General features: G+C 47.7%; 1 protein-coding gene across 4 annotated transcripts in view; it reads left to right on the forward strand.

Moving 5' to 3' along the window:
* The window catches only part of Traf3ip1 (TRAF3 interacting protein 1), a 44056-nt gene that overhangs the window by 14134 nt on the left and 7707 nt on the right, over nucleotides 1-22215 (forward strand). Inside the window, exons 7-15 of one of the 4 annotated variants that reach the window (XM_037210123.1) lie at nucleotides 365-440; nucleotides 2802-2903; nucleotides 4046-4141; nucleotides 11267-11287; nucleotides 12521-12605; nucleotides 13013-13096; nucleotides 13863-13986; nucleotides 14172-14208; nucleotides 16191-16267. In XM_037210123.1, coding sequence (XP_037066018.1) covers nucleotides 365-440; nucleotides 2802-2903; nucleotides 4046-4141; nucleotides 11267-11287; nucleotides 12521-12605; nucleotides 13013-13096; nucleotides 13863-13986; nucleotides 14172-14208; nucleotides 16191-16267 — 702 coding nt within the window. The remainder of the gene's footprint in view (nucleotides 1-364; nucleotides 441-2801; nucleotides 2904-4045; nucleotides 4142-11266; nucleotides 11288-12520; nucleotides 12606-13012; nucleotides 13097-13862; nucleotides 13987-14171; nucleotides 14209-16190; nucleotides 16268-22215) is intronic. The other 3 variants (XM_037210124.1, XM_028880348.2, XM_037210125.1) reach the window with 3 other exon arrangements.

Here is a 22215-nt window from a genome sequence, read left to right on the forward strand (position 1 = left end):
TCTTTGTGCAAATGCTACACCCTGAGTTGTTGCGTCACTGAGGAGATCATCTGCTGCACAGCACAGTTTGACAAGTGTCTTGTCCTTCAGCCTAAGACTATGTAGCAACAGAGGTAGGCTCCTCATGGGCACACCTCACTGTGCTTCTTCCAGTAAGTAGCACAGACAGATCTAAATGTAAGGCAGGGAGATGTGATGGCCTCTACTTCTCACCTCAGGATTGAGGCTGTCGTCACATGGGGCTGGTATGGTCCCTCAAGCCAAAGGATGTCTCCTGTTCATACTCTTCCAGCAGAGCATGGAAAGTAAGTTCTGATAGAATTGATGTGCAGTGTGCTGAGTATTCTTTCTTCTCTTCTTTAAGGCTGAGGTTTCTGTGGGAGCATCCAGGTCCTTGTCATCAAAAACATCAAAACGGCGATCTAAGAATTCACTCGAAGGTAACGAAGCTGCCTGGGCACGTAGCTGACTGAGATGGAGGCTGCTCTTTATGTCTGACCAGAGTGTAGTAGGAGGGACCTCGGGGAGCACAGCCTGGGCACACCTGGGGGGCGGGTAGACTCTGAAACTGGAGACTGTGGCTTCTGCACACACTCACAGAGGGGCAAGTGCATATGTATGCAAGCTCGCCCCACCCAGGGCAGGAGAGCCTGTTGAAATCTAAAGGGTGCACTGAACTTCCTGTCAGAATTGCTTGTCCGACACCTCAGTCTCATTGGTTCTGCTGTAGTAGAAAGAGGTGAACCCGTTGCAAATCAGACACACAGAGCCCACAGGCAGATGCTGTTGCACTTAAAGAATGAATCATGTTGAGAACTGAGCTCACAGACCTGGGATTTGCTCAGCAGACCAGCAGACAGGACAGTAGAGCATGGGGATCCTGGAATAGCCAGTAGTGTTGGAGGTTTACTAACTTCACTGACGTACGAAGTAGCTTTGCTGAGCAGTAGTAGTTTTGGGAGAATCACCCTCTTCCTAACCTGTGACGTCATAGACAGGAGTACGGTAGTTGGGGTTTTTCATTCAATATTGACTCCTTGCCTAGCTTGTGGTGCCATGGTGACATTTTATGTCAAAAAGCCTTCTGTGTGTGCCACCTGTGGGAGATGCCCACAGGAACGGTTGCTGGCATAAGGGCAAGGGTGATTAGCCACAGGGCTCCATGAACACCTCATCCCATCCCTTTCCAGTTCCTCAAAGCTTCCCTGATGGTACAGGTAAATGTGGGCATGTCATTCCTAGTGAGACGGCATTTTCCCCGTGTTGGTAGGTTTTGGTTGCTCCGATGCACCTATTTGACTGGCCTGACTCCTGTGGAGTCCTGTGGGGTGTTCATTTTCACGAACTCCTTGGTAGGATGCCTGCCTGCAGTGTTGAAATGTTCTCTTCTGGTTCCTTGGTTCTTTTTCACTTGGTTTGGCTTCTGACTTGCCTGAGGCCTTAGTATTTGCAACTTGTAGTTTTTGGTGATGTGTTTAGAGATTTGAGAAATGAAGATTGATTTTATCAGACATTTTTGTTATCTAGTCTTTTAAATTAATTCCTTATTGTAATTCCTGGTGTAAGCTGATGCTCTGAATTGTTTAGGATGGCATCCTGGTTAGCTGCCCTTCCCTGGTCTCTGGGCCATGTCTTCTGTTACTACCTGCTTTTTTACAGTTCTTTTTAAAGAAGTTTTATTTAAATTGTGCTGTTTTGAATTGTTTATCTTTACAGATTAAAAAAAAAAATTTTTTTTTTGAGACAAAGTCTGACTATATAGCCCTGGCTGGCCTTGAACTCAGAGATTCCTCTGCCTCTGTCTCTGCCTCCTGAATGCTAGGATTAAAGGTGTGCACCACCATGCCTGAGGTATTTTATTTTGTTTTCTTCTTCCAGATAAATGGATTTAAATCACTTTATCATTTATACTTACCCTAATGCCAGGAAGTAAATAGACTAACTTGTCAGGTTTTTATGACTCATGTTAACTGTGTTTTTCATAATTCTTGGCTGTGCATGTGGTGTGCTGGGGTGTCTTAGTGGAGGTGATTGTTGATACCTTGTGTTGTTTTAATCTTACTTTGGGGAGTCCTGTTTTCCTCCTCACCCCGCTTTTTCTCAGTGGTTTTGAGACAGGGTCTTACTATATGGCCAGTCTCAAACACACTTAGTCCGGCAGGCTGCCTCAGCCTCCTAGAGCTGGTATTACAGGGGTGCATTATCACACCCTCTTATCTAATACTTGTTAGTTTGTAGATGCTTAGTGACACTGTCTTTTGTGACACTGTCTCTCTTTCCCTCTTCGTCTCCCTTCTTTGTGTCTCCTCTCTTCTGTGATCCTCAAGAGAATTTACCATCAGGGACTTTCAAGAACTGACTGTGAGCCTCACTGAGCTGGCAGCAGCTTGGTGGACTTCTGTCTTCCCAGCCTCACTAGCCAGGCACTGATTCACCAGAGGCCCTTCCCTCAGCAGGGCTGCACCCCACCAGACATGCTGCCGTTCCTGGTGGGTCATCATTTGAGCAAATGTCCTGACTCAGAGGTGCCCAGGACACAGGGCTTGGGTGTTTTGTTCACAGGGTGAGCCTTGTATCCACTACAAAGAACAAGGGATTCAGGCATGAATAGACTCTTAAGGCTCTTCTGGATTCACCATAGCACGTAAGAGACGTATGAGAGTATGACACGTTTACTTACTCAGAAACAGCTCGTTTTATATATATGTTCAGAACTTGCTAGATTCACCTGGGTTCCTGTGCTTGGTAACTGCAGCGTTTGTAAGTTTAACACTTCTCTCCATTGTGCAATTTCATGTCAGGAAGAAGGGACTCTAGAGCCAGTGAAAGTAGCCTTTCCCTTGACAAAGAACATAATGCTTCCTACCGTAAAGCTAAGAAGGACCATAGCGTGAAGCAGCTTGGTAAGATCACTCGAGCAGCAGTGAGGCTGGGGAGTGAGTGTCTGTGAGTGGAACTAGGCAGTGTCTGGTCCTTTGCTTCTGGGTGATGTCTGACCACGGAGGGTGGCCACTGAAGGTGCCCGTTTGGACCTTCCTTTCTTTCCTGGGCAGAATCCACAGTATAGAGAGACTGCTGGAGTGCAAACCTGTGTAAGTGGAGGAAAATAAGCCCGAGAGAAGTAGGGACGAGGGACTCCGGCAGGAAGAGCCTCAGTGAGCAGGGGCATCAGCTCAGAGCTGCCTGGGAGACAGAGGCCCTGTAGCAGGCCCTGAGGAGAGACTGAGAGCTGCTGCAGGCTTGACGCATGCGTGGCGGAAGCTCAGCCATAGGCTAGAGTGGAGAGAGGGACAGTGGTTGGAGAAGGCCCAGATCAGCTGGCAGTGTGCAGAAGGCTTTGGTGGATCTTACACAGGGTAGAGATGAGATTTGGCTCTGGAGGGAGGGAGTAGAGTCTGGAAGACATTGAGAGTTTGTAGCATTGAGAGATGGTGTGTGTGAAGATGAGAAATCATGGCAGCTCAGCCCCAGAGCCATAATGGGAGCAGGCGAGAGATAGGGATTTGGCAGTACAGATGATGGATTGGAAGCCACTAGTTAGAAAAGAAAGGACTCAAAGGAAAGACCCACCTGAGAGACTTGGGGCAGAGGTGCCGCTTGGTGGGTCAGGTGACAGTGTCCCGAACTCTGGGACAATGAGGTTTGAGATGTCTGGAGCATATGTGTATGCACAGACAGCGAGTCATTTAGGCCGTGCTGAGGGACAGTCCTGGAAACAGGAGGCGGCAGATGAGTGCTCTTAGTCTGTAGTGACGGCACAGTGTGGCCTGTAGATGCTTATGAGCCCACCAAGAGTCAGATCGGAAGATGGCTCAGAGGAAAAGTTGGAGAGGGTGTCCTGAACGTCAAAGAAAGGACGTGGTGGAGAGCAGAGAGGACATCTTTCCCAGTCTTCTAAGGGGTGTCCTGGGGCAGCTGAGAATTGAGTACTGACTGGACACGCAGTCTGTGGTGACCTTGGTAGTAGGCGCTATAAACTAACTAAAGCAGCCGAAATACAGAACTCCTGCAGTGTTTTAATCTGCTGTTAACTGTTTTATGTCAGGAAGGAAAGAGGATAATATTTCAGCTAAGATTTTAGACTCCATAGTGTCGGGACTAAATGACGAACCAGATCAGGAAACGACAGCACCAGAAATAGGTAAGAGAAATGCGCCCTTCAGTTTGACTCCTCAGTTTTGATGTGAAATAGTTTAGTGTTGCTGTAAGAGAAACTGTCCTTCAGTTAAATTCTTCACAATTTTGATGCAAAATATTGACGTGTCAGTGGAGCTGTGGATTTTTTTATTCTAAGCACTTTACTGCTCATCATATTTTTCCCCTGTGTACTGAGGATCAGATATGACTTACCATCCAGCTTGACTTGCTAAGTTATGTGATAATTTTATGAAGTTGGCTTGAAGTAAATCTTCAAGCCCCCCCCCCCCCATTTTTTTCTTCTTTTGAGACAGCATCTCATTCTGTAGCCCAAGCTGGTCTCAAACTCACAGTGACCTTCCTGCCTTAACATCTCAGATGCTGAGATTACAGGTGTGTGCCACATCTAGCTACATGCCTTTCTATGTATTACATATACATGCTATTACATGTGTTTGACAGGTACCATGTATGTACATAACATGTACGGTGTAAGTCAAGACATTTTGCTCATTTTTAAATTTTTTTTTTTTTTACTTTGGAATTCCCTCTGTAGACCAGGCTGGCCTTGAACTCATCTACCTACCTCTACCTCCTGAGTGCTAGGACTAAAGGTGTGCACCACCACTGCCCTGCTCTTGCTCATCTTGATACTGAAGTTGAATAAGAGAATGTGGATGTGGCTCTACTTTGTTTCATTCAGAATTCTTTACCATTAAGGCTTTAAAAAGTGGGTCAGTGAGATTGCTCATCAGGTAAAGAGGCCTTCGGCCAGTCCTGGCAACCTGAGTTTGATCCCTGGAACCCACGTGCTAGAAGGAGAGAACTGACTCCCACAGAACTGGCTCACACAGACACGCATTTGCTCATACCACACTGTAAGTGTATAAATTCTTTAAGGCCTTAAAGAACATGTCCATGGCACATGGCCACAGTCATTGCAGTTAAAGCTGGGAAGGAAAAGAAGTGTACAGGGTCACCCTCACTCCAGGCACTCTAGTTTCCTGGAGCTTAAACCTGCCTTGTATCTACCAGATTTTGTATAGTTTGTTTTTCTTTTTTGTGTGTATTGTCTGTGTATGTGCACGTGTGTGGATGTGGAGGGCAGAGGTCCACACTGAGTTTCTCCTCTTGCTTTTTCCCTTGTTTGATTGATTGATTGATTTATATTTATATGTGTATTGGTGGTTTGCCGGCACGTGTATCTGTGTGAGGGATGTCGGATCCCCTGGAACTGGACTTACAGACAGTTGTGAGCTGCCATGTGGGTGCTGGGAATCGAACCTGGGTCCTCTGAAAAGCAGCCAGTGCTCTTAACTGCTCTCCAGCCCCTTTCTCTCTTGTTTTTTGAAATAGAGTCTTCAATTCTTTAGACTGGTTGGCCAGCAGACTCCTGGGATTTACCTGGCTCCACTTCCCCAGTGCTGGGATTAGGGGAGCATGCCACCCTCCCTGGCTTGTGGCGCAGCAAACAGTAAAATTCTGAAAATACACCTGGAACGATGGCAGGTGCATCTGTGCATGGGGTCCCTCTGAAACTCAGGCCTCTAAGAGGGATGTTTGGACCACTCTGTTCCCTTGTTAGTGAGGAGATGCAATGGGAAAGCCGTCTGTGGCTGCCTTGTTTCAAGTCAAGCTCTGTACGTGGCTTCTCCAGGCTGTCAGTCTTGGTTGGTCAGATACAGGTTCTGAACTGGGCAGTCATGGTTCTTGCTGACACTGTGGGCATGCCACCCTTCAACCCCATCTTGTGATGACACGTTTTATTTGGGCAAGAGCTTTGCCTGTCTGTAGAGGTGGTGGTGAGAGCTGGGAGGCAGTCTTTGCCTGTTCAGCTGTGACTCTCCATCCAAGACCAGTGGATGACTCCCACCTCTTCTGCTTGCCCCTCCTGGCCTGGAGCAAGCTCTCCTCAGGTGGTTCCCTGAGCACGGTCTTAGCCTTTGTGTTCCTCATTGCATGTGGGTATGGAGAGAGCTGCTCTGAGAGAAGCGAGATGGAATCTATTTAAAACTCACAGCTCAGGGGGCTATTGATTTCAAATAAATTGAAACCATTCTTAGGCTTATATTGAACAGTTTATAAATCTTATCTACAGGTGTGAAAGCATAAGTTCAGGCCTTAAGAAGTGCAAACTGTACTGTTGAGTGTTTAGTGGCTTAGAGTGAAACCTGATGCCGCCTGGTAGGGTGAGAGTGTTGCTCCCATACTGCCCCCTAGTGGGGCGGTCAGGGTGTGGCTCCTATGCTGCTCCTGGATGGTAGAGCTGATACTGTGGGTTTAGGTAACAGTGGCCAGGAGCAGAGCCCTGGCTTGGGAGTGCCCCAACCCATCTGCCAGAGTCTCACTATGTAGCCCAGGCTGGCTGGGGACTCAAGATCCTTCTGCCTCTGCCTGCAGGAGCTGGGATGGCAGATGCGCCATCATGCTTGGCCTGTGTTTTCCAAGAAAGCAGCCATCTGCTGGCTGGCCAGCCCTTACACATGGCAGGTGCTACTGTGGGTTGCCAGAAGAGAGTGTATGGGTTTGGTTACCATTTCGCTTTTTCAGGTGTGTTGATGAGCTCACCAGGAGTCTACCCGTGTCCCTCCACCCGTGAGCACCTGTGTCCTGCATGCTGGTGTAATGTCAGCTCGCACCATGTGTGCTGGTCTCTCTAGGTGGACACTTCCTGCCTTTTCTGGTGCATTAAGCCATCGTTTATTTTGCTCACTTTACCTCACTCATTTTGTTTTATTGCTATTATCAAAAATGCAGCAGCGTACAGCAGTGCAGCTCACCCAGTGTCTAGGTGTCCTGTGAAGTTTAAATTCTTTATTCTTGCTTTGCCTTAGCTATGGATTTTTAGGAATGATTACCACGTACATAAAAACATCTTGATAATTTTCTGTAAACACTTCAGAGTGCAGCCCCCAAATTCAGTGCAACAAAATAGACAGTCTCTGACATAACAGCACTGGCAGAATTATTTCTGATAATTATTTAAAATCCAAGCTGTTGAGACCAGCCTGGGCTATGGAGTGAGTTCCGGGAAAGGCACAAAGCTACACGGAGAAACCCTGTCTTGAAAAACCAATAAGTAAGTAAGTAAATAGATAGATAGATAAATAAGTAAAGCTGTGTTCTAATTTTTTTAAAGTTATTTTCCACTGTTTGAAAACGTGGTTATGCAGTCAGATTTAACAGCAGCCCTGCATCGCTGGCCTACATCTGGGCAAACGATGAACACAGCACAGACTAGTCAGACTGCTTAAGAGTACCAGAGAATGTGACTCGGTGGTTGACCTGCTAGCCGTGAAAGCCTGACTGGAGGTCAGTCTTCAGGACCGGGGAAAGAACTGACGCCATACAATTGTTACTGACGTCTATGTGCTTGCCCACACCCATGGATCACATCCTCTCACCCAAATAATAAATAAAATGAAAAATATAAAGAAGACCAGTGGAAGCTGAGCACAATGGTGAATGCTTGTAATCCCATCACTTGGTGAGGGAGGCAGGAGGATCTGGAGTTCAAGGCCAGCCTTGGCTGCATCTGAGTTCAGGGGCAACATGGGCTACATCAAACAAACTATGTCTTAAAAACAAAACAAGATAACCTTGCTCCAAAAAACCTAAAAGCAAACAAACAAACCCTGACAAACCACTCCAGTAGAGCTTGGGGAGAGTAAAATTATATGAAGGGTCTGAGCTGAGAGGTGTAGCTCAGTGGTAGGAGGCTGGTCTAGTACTTGCCAAGCCAGGCCGGGGTTGGGCCCCCCCAAGTCAATAAACTAATAAAGGCAGACGGACAGACAGAACATAGCGTCATGCTGTGGGCTTCCCACAGACACACAGTGGCGTCTGCACTTTTCACCGTGATGTTGGGTTTGTAGAACAGAGGTGCTTGGTACTCACACGGACAGTGAGACAGCTTGTACTTGGTGGCTCCGGGGGTTGGCAGTCCGCAGCTGCTGAGCTTGCCTCCTCTTCGATCGTAGAATTTCGTCCTCATTCTTTGGCTGCTCTATGACATTTGCAGTACTTAGTCACTTCATTCAGGCTATTGGGCCAGTCTTTTCTTTTTTCTTTCTTTCTTTCTTTCTTCTTCTTTTTTTTTTTTTTATCAATTGAAGAAAAGTTTCCTTATAGAGCCCCACACCACTACTTTATGTAGTTCTTCCTAACTGGAGCGGTCATTTGGTAGTCAGTGGCAGCTCGTGGTGCGGACCCTTTCTTTGAATGGGTTGAAGAAGTCACACAGTTGGGTTTCAGGAAGCAGACTGTTTTCCAGGGCCCTTGAGTTGTGTCAGAGTTGGGCCTGCCGCTGTGCACAGCCTCTCTGTGAGCCTCTCTCTCACCCCTTTGCTTTTCAGTATGGAAAGTATTTACCCCACATGATGAACTTTTTTCCATTTTTAAGACTTGAACATTAGTATCAGCAGACAGTCTTTGGGACTCTTCAATGTGTTGAGGGATGTATACCAGAAGTATACATCCCCTTTCTCTTTCTCTCCTGATTGCTAATTGTGTGAAGCTTGGCTCTCAGGCCTGGCTGGTAGGAGCTGGTATAAGTGGTTCTAGGATGGGGAGGTAGGGCTAGTCTGCTTGACTGGGAAGTTCCCTGATCCCAGCTGTCCTGAGATCTGGTCCAGGCTCACGTCTGGTCCTCTCCTCCTGTGTCTGTCCCAGAGCTGCATGGTCTCAAAAGCTGCCTTTGTCATCCTTATCCTGTGGCAGTGTGGGAAAACAGACATGTAAGTGCTGGGCAGGCCATTAGCTATCACAGGCCTTTCACGGCGTAGTCTCGTGCCCAGCTGTGAACTCTTTATGTCAGGATCCCAGAAGCCAATGCTAACTGAACTAGTATTTCAGATGATAACTCAGCTAGTCTGTGGCAGGAGAGCGCTGAGCCAGAGTCAGCAGTAAAACAGAAAGGTAAGGATGACCCCCTCACACCTCCTGGTGGGAGGAGACGAAGCAGCATAGAGCACGCCAGCTGCCAGGCGCCAGTGTCCTCCCAGGGTCAGCCAGACCTGAGTATACCCTGATGAGGCAAGGGGGTCCGCACGTAAAACAAGGCAAGACACTCTTGGGCCTGTGTGAAGCGGTGACATTTGTGACACCAGGGGGTCATGAGTGATCTCTGAAACAAGTTCCGGGTCCACTGGTCAGAGCCCTGCAGGCCACTTCTGTTGAGAGGACTTTAGACAGCCAAAGATGGGGCTGCTGCCTGCCTCTCTGTCTGGGGCCTCCAGGCTCCAGATGCCTTTGTCTTCAGCTTTTTCCTACCTTTCAAAGGACTGGCAGAGGACCCCTCAGTCTGTTCCCAATGCCTGGGAGCCTCCAGCAGGCTGGGCATGTGCTGGGTCTGGCCTGGTGGGTGCAGCTAGGTGAGGGATGATATTGATCAGCTAGTTTAAATACAGAAGACTTGTCTGAGAGCGACTGTGTCAGGACGAAGGCAGGGACTGCATGGGAGAGTAGGCGGCAGGGCCACCTGCCCTGGCATTGGTTCAGGGGCTGAGACTGCAAGGTGGAGAAAAGCCATCGCACAGGAGATGGTGGAAGGAGAGTGGGGAGAGGGACTGGGGGGTGACCTGGGAAGCAGGGGAGTCTACCAGCCTTCCCGACAGGGGGGTGCCCCAGTGAAGCTCTGAGCCGGGAAGAGTTGAGGTGGCTGGCATGGTGTAGCAGAAGCATGAAAAGCAAGATGTGGGCGTGGGCAAGGAGAGGGCCCAGCCAGGTCCTTCCAGACTTCACATGGCCATGTCAGGGAGGCTGGAGCAGTGGAAGCTGGTGATATTTATGGTAGTGGTGACATAGGTTATGGTGGATGCCCAAAGCAGCTCCGTGTTAATTCAGGCTTGACGAGCAGACCAGAGAGGAGTAGAGCCCAGCACAGCCTGCAGGAGACGCCAGGCCTGGGCACACGGACCCGAGGGTGTCCACGTGGCTGTTTCTGGATTCAGTGGCGTCCCTCAGGCCTGTTGCCTGTTGCCTGGGTCCCCGCTGCTCTTTCATACTGTCCTTCTATCTGGAGTCCCTACTGTCTAGTCCCTGCCCACTGCCCACTCTGTGCTGTGACATTGAAGTCTCCTGGGGCCACAGAGAAAGGATCCTAGATCATCCCCCCCTTTTTGGCCGCAGGAACTCTTCCTCCCTCAGATTACTTTGTCTAGGAGCTCTGCTGTAGCACTCATGAGATGTCCTGTGCGAGTCAGATCCCGGGGGCCATGGCCCCTGTGCCCACATGTGGTACTCTGATGCTTGTGCCTTGAGGACAAGGCTTGTGTGGAGATGGGCATATGTGACGGTGTATTGCTCTCCCCAGCCAAGGTGCCCGGCCCTCATCCTGGTGGCCTTATGTAAAGGTGTCCCTCAGTGTGATGCAAGGATTCTGGGCCTTCAGTTTTGTTGTCTGGTGGTACTGGGGTTGGAACCCAGGGATTCATGGATGCTTGGCCAGCTCTGGCACCCTCCAGCCCACAGCTTTGAGTCCACTCTGTGGTGCTCTTCACTGAATGGGCTGTGTTTGTGCCCCGAGTACAGCATGTGAAGAGCAAGGACCAGGGTGAAGGCGCAGTCTAGGCTGCAGGAAGCTGGAGGAGTTAGTTCTTTAGTTCATCATGGTGGGCTATGCGTGCCGGTCCTGCTGGCCCCGGGATGTCACACCAGCTTGCTTCTCGTGGCTTTGTGACTTCAGTAATTGTTTCACTTAGCTCAGTCTTTCTTTTTCTCCCTTGGTTTTTCCTTTCTTTTCTTTTTTTCCTTTTTTTTTTTGGTGGTGGCAGCGGAGGGGGGGCCTCCAAACAGGGTTTCTCTATGGAGCCCTGGCTGGCCTGGAACTCGCTCTGTAGACCAGGCTGGCCCTGAACTCACTGAGACCTGCCTGCCTCTGCCTTCTGAGTGCTGGGATTAAAGGCGTGCGCCACTACCGCCCGGCCACAGTCTCATTTTAATATGCAGTCTTATGGATCTGGTTGACCGTAGCAGACCGGTGGTAAAATGCTGGAGAAACAAACCCCCAGAGGAGCCCTGTCTAGCAGGTCTCAGTTGTTGGAGGTGTATTTTCTCTGGCTGCTCAGTGAGTCACTGTGCTGTGCGCCCCTGACATGGAGGCTAATTTTCTGATGCTCTTCTTTTCTAGGCGACTCCCCCAGTGACGCAGGTGAGAGCGGCTCTGAGTGTGTGGTACGGTCATGCGTGTGCAGGTGTCAACATGGGCCCTCCTTCTGGGCTTAAAAAATGTGCCAGTGAAATACTAAGAAAATAGACCATTTGAATGGATGTTAGTTTGCTGTAGTTTGTTTCAGTCTTGTGTGTGGGTTATACATGTTTATGTGGTATTTTGTTTTGTTTTGTTTTTTTTCTTAAGACAGGGTTCCTCTGTGTAGCGCCTGGCTGTCCTGGAACTTGCTCTGTAGACCAGACTGGCCTCAAACTCACAGAGATCTGCCTGCCTCTGCACGTTCAATGTGTTTTAATCTTGAAAAGGCTACATTTCAGGGTTCTTTCCAGAGTATAACGTTTATTTCTAATGTTCAAATTCTAATATATTTTTACTGTTTTCTAAAGTATAAATTTCCCTTATTTTACATAGTAGAATAAATTCTACTGTCTTAGTAGTTTGAACTTGTAACTTGTGGACTTAATCTTTTTATTAAAATGAAAAAAACTGTTTTAGTCAGGTGGTCCTGCATACTTTTAATCGCAGCACTCAGGATGCAGAGCAGGTAGACCTCTATGAGTTTAAGGCCACCCTAGTCTATAGAGAGAGATCCAGGCCCTTCAGGCTGCGTAGGAAGACTTTGTCTCATAAGCACAAACAAAATTATTTCCTGACCATGAAGAGACCATAGCCCCACTGTAGATCACTCAGAAATGCAGACCACTGTAACAGAGGGAGAGGCACTTGGTGACTGTTTACAACTGAGCCCCTCACACATGTGTGAATGTGACTTCGATGTCTGTCACTGGAACACTGTGTGCTTAATTAGATGGCAGCATGAGGAGTCCAGCGTGTGAGTGGACTGGATTTGCTGGCGATTGACACTCCTGTCTGTCTGGGTGTGCCGTGGCTTTCCTTAGTCAGTTCATTTGTGTTAAGTTGCTGACTGGATCCAGCCATCCCTTGAACTTTATTCCTGGATCAGTCCGTCAGTTTGCATTAACAGAGCTTGAATGTGTTCATGTCCCCAGACGTCCACATTTAGATGTCAGGCCTCTTCTGTTTCAACTTCACCAGTGATGGATGAAAAGAGTTCATTGACATTTTCAATCATTTGATTGATGCCTTTTCAAATATTTATATTTAAATTAGTTGGCATTTATATTTGAGTAAATTTATGTTTGTTACTATTGAATTCTTTTTGAATGGCTGATTGGATTGTCACCTGTTTAGAAGGAGAAGCTGGACCTACTGGCCAAGATAAGCCCGAGGTGTCAGAGAATACAGAAGTCCCCAGTGAGCTTTCCTCCACTCTCAGGTGAGTCCTTCCCCAGTGCTTGGGGGAGTGGCCACTCCAAGGAGGAGCTGGGCTGCTTGGTGCCATAGCTTCCGCTGCCCATTCGACACTTGTGTGATGCCATAGCTATCATCCGTACCCACTAAGCGGAAGCTACTTGTACAGTTTTCTTGTGCCTGAGTTACATGGCCATGTTTGGAGCATTGTAGCAGTTTGGGGAAGTCTCTAGTCATGGCAGGGGTCTGTCATGTTCTGGTAGTGGCAGCTGTGCTGCGTTCATGGGTGTTCAGATTCCTCCGCAGAGTGTGTCTGACTGTCCTGACAGTGGCGTGGGAATGAGTGCTAATGTTGACCTCGGTTTTTATTTTGTCCACTTTGAAATGTGTGTGTGTGTGATGTGCTGTTTTTTCCTTCCAATGCTTCCTCAGAAGAATACCTCGGCCGGGGAGTGCACGCCCAGCACCTCCCAGGGTCAAACGACAGGAGAGCACTGAGACCCTGGCAGGAGACAGGTGAGGCTGCCTGGCGGGGAGGTTCTGGAGAACCGTGTTCTCTAGTGTGCGGGCCATGGGGTGCGGGGGGGTCTTGGGCTTGTGCTGAAAGACTGGGTGAGGGTGTAGTAGGTAGTGCTGAGAAAACTTGCTTTTGAAGAAAGATGGGGTTAGGTCTTAACCCACAAACAGCATACATTCCATACCGGCGAGAGGGAAAAATATGTGTGTTCACGTTCATGATACCTCAGAATGCATAGGCCAGTATTGGGTTGTGTTTCACTGACCTCTAGATAGAAGACTTTGAAAGCATAAAAAGGAACAGTTGAAGGCTTAATTGCACAAAAGTTAGAAACAAAAGGGTACCCCAAAGCTGAACCTACTGAAGAGGTAGTGGATATGGTGGCTGGGCCTAGAGGAGCTGTCCTGTGAAGAGGCGAGGTTCTGGGTCAGTGTGGCCTGTACGGCTGGCCACATGAGCCATCGGTGGTCTGTCTTTGAGCCAATGTCGGAAGAGGGAGTTCTCAAGAGCCTTTGTGGAGCAGAAGGACCAGCAAGGCTGGGGTAGCGGGCTGAGGTGGCCTATAGCTTTGGACAGCATGGGGGCTTTGGGTAGTGAGAGGTGCTGTTCTCTGTCCCCACTGTTCCCTGAGATTTCCCTCTGCCTGTCTAGGGCAATGGCAGTCCGGCTTCTTTCAGATGACTGTGATGTTTCCAGATGTGTGGGGCTGATGACACTGGTGGCTAGTGGGCCACTTCTAATGTAAGTGACTCTCTGCTTGCTCAGGTCAGGAAGTGGTAAAACTGTCTCCAATGTGATCATCGACTCACAGAATTCTGACAACGAGGATGATGAGCAGTTTGTGGTGGAAGCTGCCCCTCAGCTCACAGAAATGTCAGAGATTGAAATGGTTAGTTCACCAGAGGGGCTGTTCTCCGTGAATATGGTCGGCTTTTCATGTGTGTAAAAACTGTTTCCTCCTAGTTCCAGTAAGCTGTCTAATTTCTTTAGTTTCTTTGTTTATATTTATTATTTGTTTGTTTGTCTAATGACTTTGAAATTCAGCGTGCCTGATCTTTCTTCTTTTCTGCTCAGGTACCAGCAGGGGACCTGGAGGATGAGGAGAAGCATGGTGAGTGTACTTGAGTCCATGCGTCCATGTGTCCATGGGCTCTCCATGAGTGCTCTCAGAGATGCAAGTGGCCCTCTTGTGCCCAGCTGTGTCTAGGAGGGTCACTGTTGCTGCCACCATGTGGACCTGTAGGGAACCACAGGACCTGAGATCAGCATGGGCTCTGGTCACAGTGGCATCCTGTTTTGTCTGCCCAAGACATTAACGCCTGTATTCACACATACACACATAAATTTCCTTGAGACTAGAGGTTTCTATGTAGTTTAGGCTGCCTGGAACTCTCCATCCTCCTGCCTCAGCCTCCTAAATGCTAAAATTAGAAGCATGTGCTACCACACCCAACTCAGTTTCGTTTTTTCATTCATATAAAATATTCCTATGGCTTTAAGGTTAAATGTACACAGCTAAATGCATTAAGAGGTGGAAGTTTGTTGTTTTTGTTTTGTTTTGTTTTTTGTTTGTTTGAGGCAAGGTCCCATTGTGTGGCTCTGGCTGGCCTAGAACTTGCTGTGGGGACCACTTTTGACCATCCTCCTGCCTCTGCCTCATGAATGCTGAGATTCTAAGTGTACACCACACCACCCAGCACTGAGGTGTAAGACTTTAGACCTTGTTCTTTCTCCCTATACTCTCCCTTGCCCATAGGTGCAGGTAAAAATATCAGTAATATTTCCATTTAAAAGTGTGTGTGTGTGTGTGTGTGTGTGTGTGTGGTGTGTGTGTGTATGTGTGTGTGTGGTGTGTGTGTGGTGTGTGTGTGTGTATGTATGTGTGTGTGTGTGTGTGTGTGTGTGTGTGTGTGTGTGTATGTGTGTGTGTGTGTGTGGTCTGCTGGCTTTCATTCCAGCACAGAGGAATGGTTTTGGCCTCTCTTTAGAGAGGTGTGTTATATACCACATGGCTGTGTCATAACTCATCTGTTCAACCTCACTGGGTAAAAAACGCTTTTTCTTTTGTTTTTTTAAAACAAGGTTTCTCTGTGTAACAGCCCTGAGTGTCTAGGGACATGCTTTGTAGACCAGGTTAACCTCGAACTTACAGAAATTCATCTTCCTCTGCCTCCCAAGTACTGGGATTTAAGGCATGCACCACCACTGCCTGGCAAACAAAACAAAAAAACTAAAACCACTTTTAAGTATATTTTATTCTTTGAGAATTTCATGAAACATATTTTGATTGGTTGTAAGTTTGTACATTAACCACCACCCACTGCACAAAGAAACTTCTCTTATGAGGTCTGAGGGCTGCACTAATTGTGGGTAGAGAGATAAAAATTCAGAGAGAAAGTTGATGCTATGTCCATTTAGCAGAACAGGAGAAACTCTCTTCTGGGGCTGGTGAGCTCCAGGACTCCAGCCACCCGGTCTTGGCCAGATTTACAGTACTGTGTTTGAGTTTTCTTCTGGTGAATAAGTCTTAAATCCAACCAGAAAGTAGCTGGTTACCTCATACACTTGTGCCACGCTTGCGCCGTGGGTGTCCTGTGCCTCACTGGTCGTTATTGTGGTTCACGGGGTTTGCAGCTCAGTTCCACCATTGACGCTGCTACCCCAGCAGCCTACATAGCACTGGAAAACAGTATTTTTAAGAAGATTTTTCCTAAGCTATTTACACCGTGGAGATTTCTAAAGAACTTTAGTATTCCTTCCTAATCTAAAAGTAGCATCAGCACCGAGAAACCATCCGAATCGCTCTGTTTTCAGTAGGTAGTTACATTTTGGGGTGTTAATCCACATTTCTTCTTAACTTGAGGAAGAAGAAAAAAATCTGTTTATTTCTAAAACTCTTTTCTGTGTCACTTTGTGACTAGCCAGCAGCAGGGGGCGCTGTGTTCTGTCTTAGCACAGGATCGCAAGGTGTTTTGATATGGAAAGAAAAAGGATGAGAATTCAGCGTTTTGCCCATCTTCCCAATGAGGTCTAAGAAAAATAAGTAACTTCTTGGGGAATGAGCTTTAACTGAAAACTCCTGATTTTTAACAGGTGGGCTTGTGAAAAAGATCTTGGAGACGAAGAAGGATTATGAGAAATTGCAGCAGTCTTCCAAGCCTGGTGAGAAGGTGAGGAGCAGGTCTACCACGGGCACTTGGAAAGCCTTTAGATGTTACAGGTTCAGTAGATTTAAACCTGTCATCTTGTTCATGTGCTTGAAGGCCATTCCCCTCCCAGCTGAAGTATAAGAAGGTAGGGCTGTGGGGGGCGGTGAGGGTGGGGGGAGGGGCTGCTCCTGACTGCCCAGCCTGTTGTGCATGGGGAGCTACTGTACCACCACTCCATGGCATCCCTTCCGGCCTGGCCTGCCCATTCTCCCTGGCAACTGTGAAGAGTGGACTGGACAGGCTGACCCCTGACCTTGGGTCATTGCAGATTAAGAGCTGGGGTTTTCAGGCCTGGTTCTTACTGTGAGTTCTGTGTGTGTGTGTCCTAGGAGCTTCCTTCCTGATGTGGTTTTCCTTTTTTAAAACTGTTATGATATAAATCTGTCTGCCCTCAGCCTCCAGCAAGGCCAGAGGCAAACAAGTGAAAGCTCCCCCAGAGTCACATTAGTAAGAGGATGGAACACTAAAATACCTTGAATGAGTCTTGGTGGCTGTGGTAGTTTGAATGAGAATGTCCCCTGTCGGCTCTGACATTTGAACACTTGGTCCTCGGTTGATGGCACTGTTTGGGGAGGTTGAGGAGGCATGGGCTTGTTGGAGGGAGTGTGTCATTGGAGGCAGGCTTTGATAGTTTTAAGACTTAGATGACTGCTAGTTTGCTCTTTCTGCTTGATGGTTAAAGTGTGAGCTCTCAGCTCCTCCTCCCGCTGCCCTGCCTTCACAACGCCATTGTGGACTCTAACCCTGGACCTTTGAGTGCAGATCAGTTACCCTTCCTTGCAGAAGTCTGATCACAGTGTTCTGTCACAGCAGTGGAGAGGAACCAATATGGTTTATGGAAGCCTTTTCTTCTCGAGAGCTTTGGAGTTTTGAACTGGCAGGTGTGGCTGCCTCCCATAATCCCCCTTCCCCTTTGATGACTTTTGTTATTGTGCTTTCCCAGATATAATGTATATATATATAATGTCTGTCTATATTGCGTGCTTGATATACATCTTGGGATCAAGTCTGTGTCTCCTTCTGTAAATATTTTTATAGTTTGTTACCTTTCTTTGTTCTTTCATTCTAAAGAAGTTCTATTTTTCATTTTTTAAAATTGTTTTAAAAAATCCTCTGTTGCGGTACAGACGTAAGCTCTTTTCCACACTGAGCATGCTGTGTCGTATATCACTTCTACCTGCTGTAAGGTTGTCACGTTATTCTTTGTCATGCCTGAAGCCATCTGCTTCACCCTTGGGCATCTGGTCAGTCCAAACTTAGTGCTGTGTGTGGAGATCCGGTTCCCTGGCCTGCTCCGAGCCAGCTAGTGGCAGCCATCCTGCACACTTGGGTGTGCTTCTGGGCACCATGTGTTCCTCCTTGCTTTAAGCATTGTGTTTTCTGTCTGGCAAGGCCATTCCAGCTGCTCTCCTCCCCTCCCCCATTCTCCACGTTGTCTCTGCCACTACTGAGTCTTGGGGCTGGGTCATGCAGCCCTGGCAGTGAGGTTACCTTCATCTGGTTCCATGGAAAGTCTGGTAATCTTGCCAGGTGTGAGTCACATGCATTTAGCCCCAGCACTCAGGAGGCAGAGGCAGGTGGATCTCTGTGAGTTTAAGGCCAGTTTGGTCCACAGAGTGAGTTCCAGGCCAGCCAGGGCTACACAGTGAGACCTTGTCTTAAACAAACAAACAAACAAACAAACACTGAGCAAAGGTCTGGTAATTTAGATTCAAATTGTATTAGTCATTCGTTTGTTAATTTAGACAGGGTCTTGCTTTGTAACTCAGACTGGCCTTAAACTAATGATTCTCCTGCCTCAGCCTCTGCTGGGATCACTGCCCTTGCCTGCCTCTGTTCACTTGTACTCACTCATTCTGTTGATGTTGGTATTTGTGTGTTGTTATGTCTGTCTGTCCCTGTACCCGACTGAAGAGATACAGCACCACAGATGCAGTTGGAGCACCCTGGTGCCGTCAGCGGTCTCTGCCTGAATTCAGTGCTTCTCATTCTCCTGTGTGCTGGTGCAGGTTTCAGATGTGCATTCTAAGCAATGAGTAATAACTCTCCATTGAAAAATGGCGTATAAATGTACCATACTCTGTATCTCTCCACAGCTTGCTTTACAGTCTCAACATTGTATTTTACACATTCCAGGGCTGGGATGTGGTTCAGTGGTAAAGCACTTGCTTAACACGTTGTCGGGTCTGGGCTTCGTCCTTAGCATGCCAAAAAAGAAAAGAAAAAAAGGTTTGTGTTTATACGTCTGCTTCATGTACTTTGTAGTACTTTGTAGCCTTCCACATGCAAGCCGTACTCTGCCAGTGTGTCTTTGCTCTTGTGTCGTTGTGTTATCGCCTGTTTGTTTGTTTGTCTGTTTGTTTGGAGACACTGTCTCACTCTGTGACCCTAGCTGGCTAGAACTTGCTGTGTAGACCAGGCTAGCTTCAAACCTGTACCACTGTGCCTGGCTCTGCACTCTTCTCTTTGCTGTGAGCATCTCTGTGGACTTGTGAGTTTCTGAAGGTGCTGAGGGTGCATTTGTCAGGTGACGTTACCGCCTCTTTCAGCAGAGCCCCTGGGAGAGCTTCCCTCTTCTCCTTGCTGCCTACCCCCTTCAGCGCTGTGATTCCATGCCAGGCCGTGGCCTGGCCCCCCTCGGCCTCCATGTCCTTCTCAAGCCCCCCCACTCCCCCCACCCTGCCGCCTCCTATTGCCGCTCTGCCCATGTTTGCTCCTCGTCATGATCTCCCCAGGTCGCCACTGTGTCCCTTGCTAGTCCCTTTTCTTGCTGTTTTTTTTTTTTTTGAAATTTCAATCTTTTCATCCTTTTTATTCTCTCAAAACTTTGTTATTTACTGAGTCAATTTCTTTAATAGTTGCAAGCATTTTTACATTTCTTCTTAATTTTGAAATAACTATAACTTCAGTGAGGCCAGATTTTTATTTGATATGTCAAAGTCTGGAGGCTAAATTTCCAGCTGGCAATGGCCTAGATGCCCCTGCTTAACTCTTCTACGTGCCTAACTTCAGGCGTCTTATGGGATAAGATGGCTGCCCCATCTCAAGCCCCCAGCCTGCAAGAAAAGATGAAGGAAAAGGCATGCCCTCCATGTTTAGCATACTTACTGGAAGTTGGGTTGTCACTTACATTGTTTATAACTGTCACAGAGAACACCGTAGGGTAGAGTAGTTTGGCCCGTGTCCGTTTAACTAACTGCAGTCATATTCCATCACCCTCAGTGAGAGCTTGGGCACAGTTCTTAGGCCGAAGTCTTGGCAGGTGTAGGGTCAGGGCGGGGGAGCTGCCTAGCCGGGCTGAGGTGGTCTTCCATGTGTGGGCATGTATGACAGGAAGCTTTGCACAAAGGGGGATGAGAAATGGGTTCTCCAGCTGTCTCCTTCGTGACGGGAGCTGTTTATTTCGTCCGTGTTTTCCAGGCTGTTCTGAAGTAGGGCTATCTGTCCATAGTTGCAGGTCTCCTCTGCTTAGCGGGGCTGGCTTCATCCTCCATGATGGGATTTGCACACGCCCGGACCCTGCAGCCTCCAGCTGCAGTTTGGCACATCTTCTGTTGCTCTGTCGGTAACACCTTCCTTTTTCCTTTGGATAGCCTTGGAGATTTAGTTTTTCTAGTGATCATATAGCAACTCTAGTTAGTTAGTTAGTTAGTTAGTTAGTTAGTTAGTAAACTAAGGGCTGGACGACGACTCAGTGGTGAAAAGGCCTTGCTGTGCAAACCCGAGGACTGGAGTTTGAATCCCACACAAACTTGTAGCCCTGCCACTGCAGGAGGTGGAGACAGGAGGATCACCGGGGCTTACCGTCTGACACCTTCCTCTGGCCTCCGAGTGTGCACAGGCATGTGCCCTTGGACACACATATGCATGTTCATCACATACACAAAATCAGATCAATACACTTTACAAGGTAAACAGATAAGAGTGTAGATGCCTTTGAATGAAGAATAAAGTGTGTGTGTGTGTGTGTGTGTGTGTGTGTGTGTGTGTGTGTGTGTGTGTGTGTGGTGTGGGTGGGGGACGTGGAGGCCAAAGGTCAACAAGGGGTGTTCTCAGCTGCTCTCCACCTTAATTTTTGAGACAGAGTCAGTCTCTCACTGAACCTGGAACTCACTGACTCTGCTAGACCGGGTTGCCAGCAAGTCCCAGGAGCCCTCTTGTCTCCACCTCCCCAGCACTGGTAGTACAGGCCTGTGCTGCCCGGGGTGCTGGGGATTGAACTCAGAACCTCAGGTTCATGCAGTGAACACTTTACCAACTGACTAAATCCTCTTCCCAGCCCTGTCCTGACCCTTTGAACTCTTTCAATGTCAAACTGATGTTGCTTATTAAAAGCTCTCTTACTTTTAATATCTATGTACTAGGTATGATTTTTTCCCTGATGTGTGGGTTCCCAGGTGACTGTTTCTTACTTTTCAAGCAAAAGTTTCTAGAAATTCTTTATCAACAATTTGTACTATAGCAGTCACTTCTTAGGAGTTGATGAGTCTGTCTTGGTAGCTAATTTGTGAATTTTTTTTTTTTTTTAATCAACATTTCACAATGCATGCAAAAGTGTGCCTACTCTCTGTCCTTCTTGGGTGCAGGGTTCTAGGCACCTTGAAGGTTTCAGAGGCAAATGTACATCTCACTCAGCTCCATCACGGTGCCGTCTCCTGCCAGCAGATTCTCGTTCCCCCTCCTCCCTCCCCTTCAAGTGTTCAGATAAGTGGTTCTGGCCCAGATGCAGGAATCAGGTGTGCTGTTTGTCCTGGTGGCACTTCTCTTTGGAGGGGACATTTTTTTTTTTGATGCTAAGGAAATACAGATTCCTAATCTGGGCTTCCCTCCAGGCTGTCTTTGAAATTCATTGGAAAGAAAGAGATTTCTTGCTGTGCTAATGGGCTTGAACAACATGTTATAGAATAAATACACGGATCATATTTACTCTATTATTGTATTTATTTATGGTATTAAATGCTTTATTTTCCCAGTCACATGCTTGCTTCTCAAGAGGTTATACACTAGTATTACTAGCTCCCGCTGGCATTTTCTCCTTACTTTAAGTTCATGAGAACTTTTTGAAAAACAATCAGATTCAGTTTTACAGTGTCCCCTCCACTCTAGAAGTCACCGCTTTCTAAAGCTGCTGGGTGAAGGCACTGTGCCGAGGTTTGGACAGTCGCAGGGCTTCTTCGAAAGCTTTTGACTGTCTCCCTCACGGTCCGCAGTCCTTTCTTACGGGCTGCCTCCTGGCTCCTCTTCATTTTGGGTTGCTCTGTCAGATGTCAGGGCCCTGTGTTTTCCGTCCTGGTAAGACGGAACAGTCTTTTTGTGGGTTTTGCTCTCTGGGTTGGTTTAAAGCCTCTGATTTTGCTTTCTCACCTCCTGCCCCTGTGAATCAGGTCCTGTTGGTGTCCAGTGGGGACTGGGTGTGTGTCACCTGCAGCCTGCTTGTATTTATTGTCCTCCTGAAAGAAAAATGTAGCAGCTGTCAAGGAAATGTGGGCAACTGTCACAGAGACGCATTAAAGGCAGGGCGTGGTAGTGCACTCCTGCAATCCCAGGAGTGGAGGCCAGCTGGGTTACAGGAGACACGGTTTCAAAAGACTGGGGAGAAAGGAGCTCCTTAGGAAATGTAAAAAACCTGTTGTATCTTCAAATGCCTCTTAATGAACCAAATAACCTTCCCGTGTTGTATTTAGTTAAGGTAAATAGTCTGCGGTGAGTGCTGTTTAACCGAGTCCCATGGGGAGGATTTTGGTTTCTTACTTGGTGATCCGAGTTGCGCCTCAGATTCTGATTGGCCGCCAGGTGTCATGATGTCATCAGCCGTGTGCCAGCTCTCAGGGGCTGTTCTGGAGAATGCCCTTCTGACGCTCAGTTCCAGACAGAGTGTTTTTATCTTGACTTTGTTTACCTGTGGTTCT

Source organism: Peromyscus leucopus, chromosome 13 (assembly GCF_004664715.2).
Source record: "Peromyscus leucopus breed LL Stock chromosome 13, UCI_PerLeu_2.1, whole genome shotgun sequence".
Lineage (NCBI taxonomy): Eukaryota > Metazoa > Chordata > Mammalia > Rodentia > Cricetidae > Peromyscus > Peromyscus leucopus.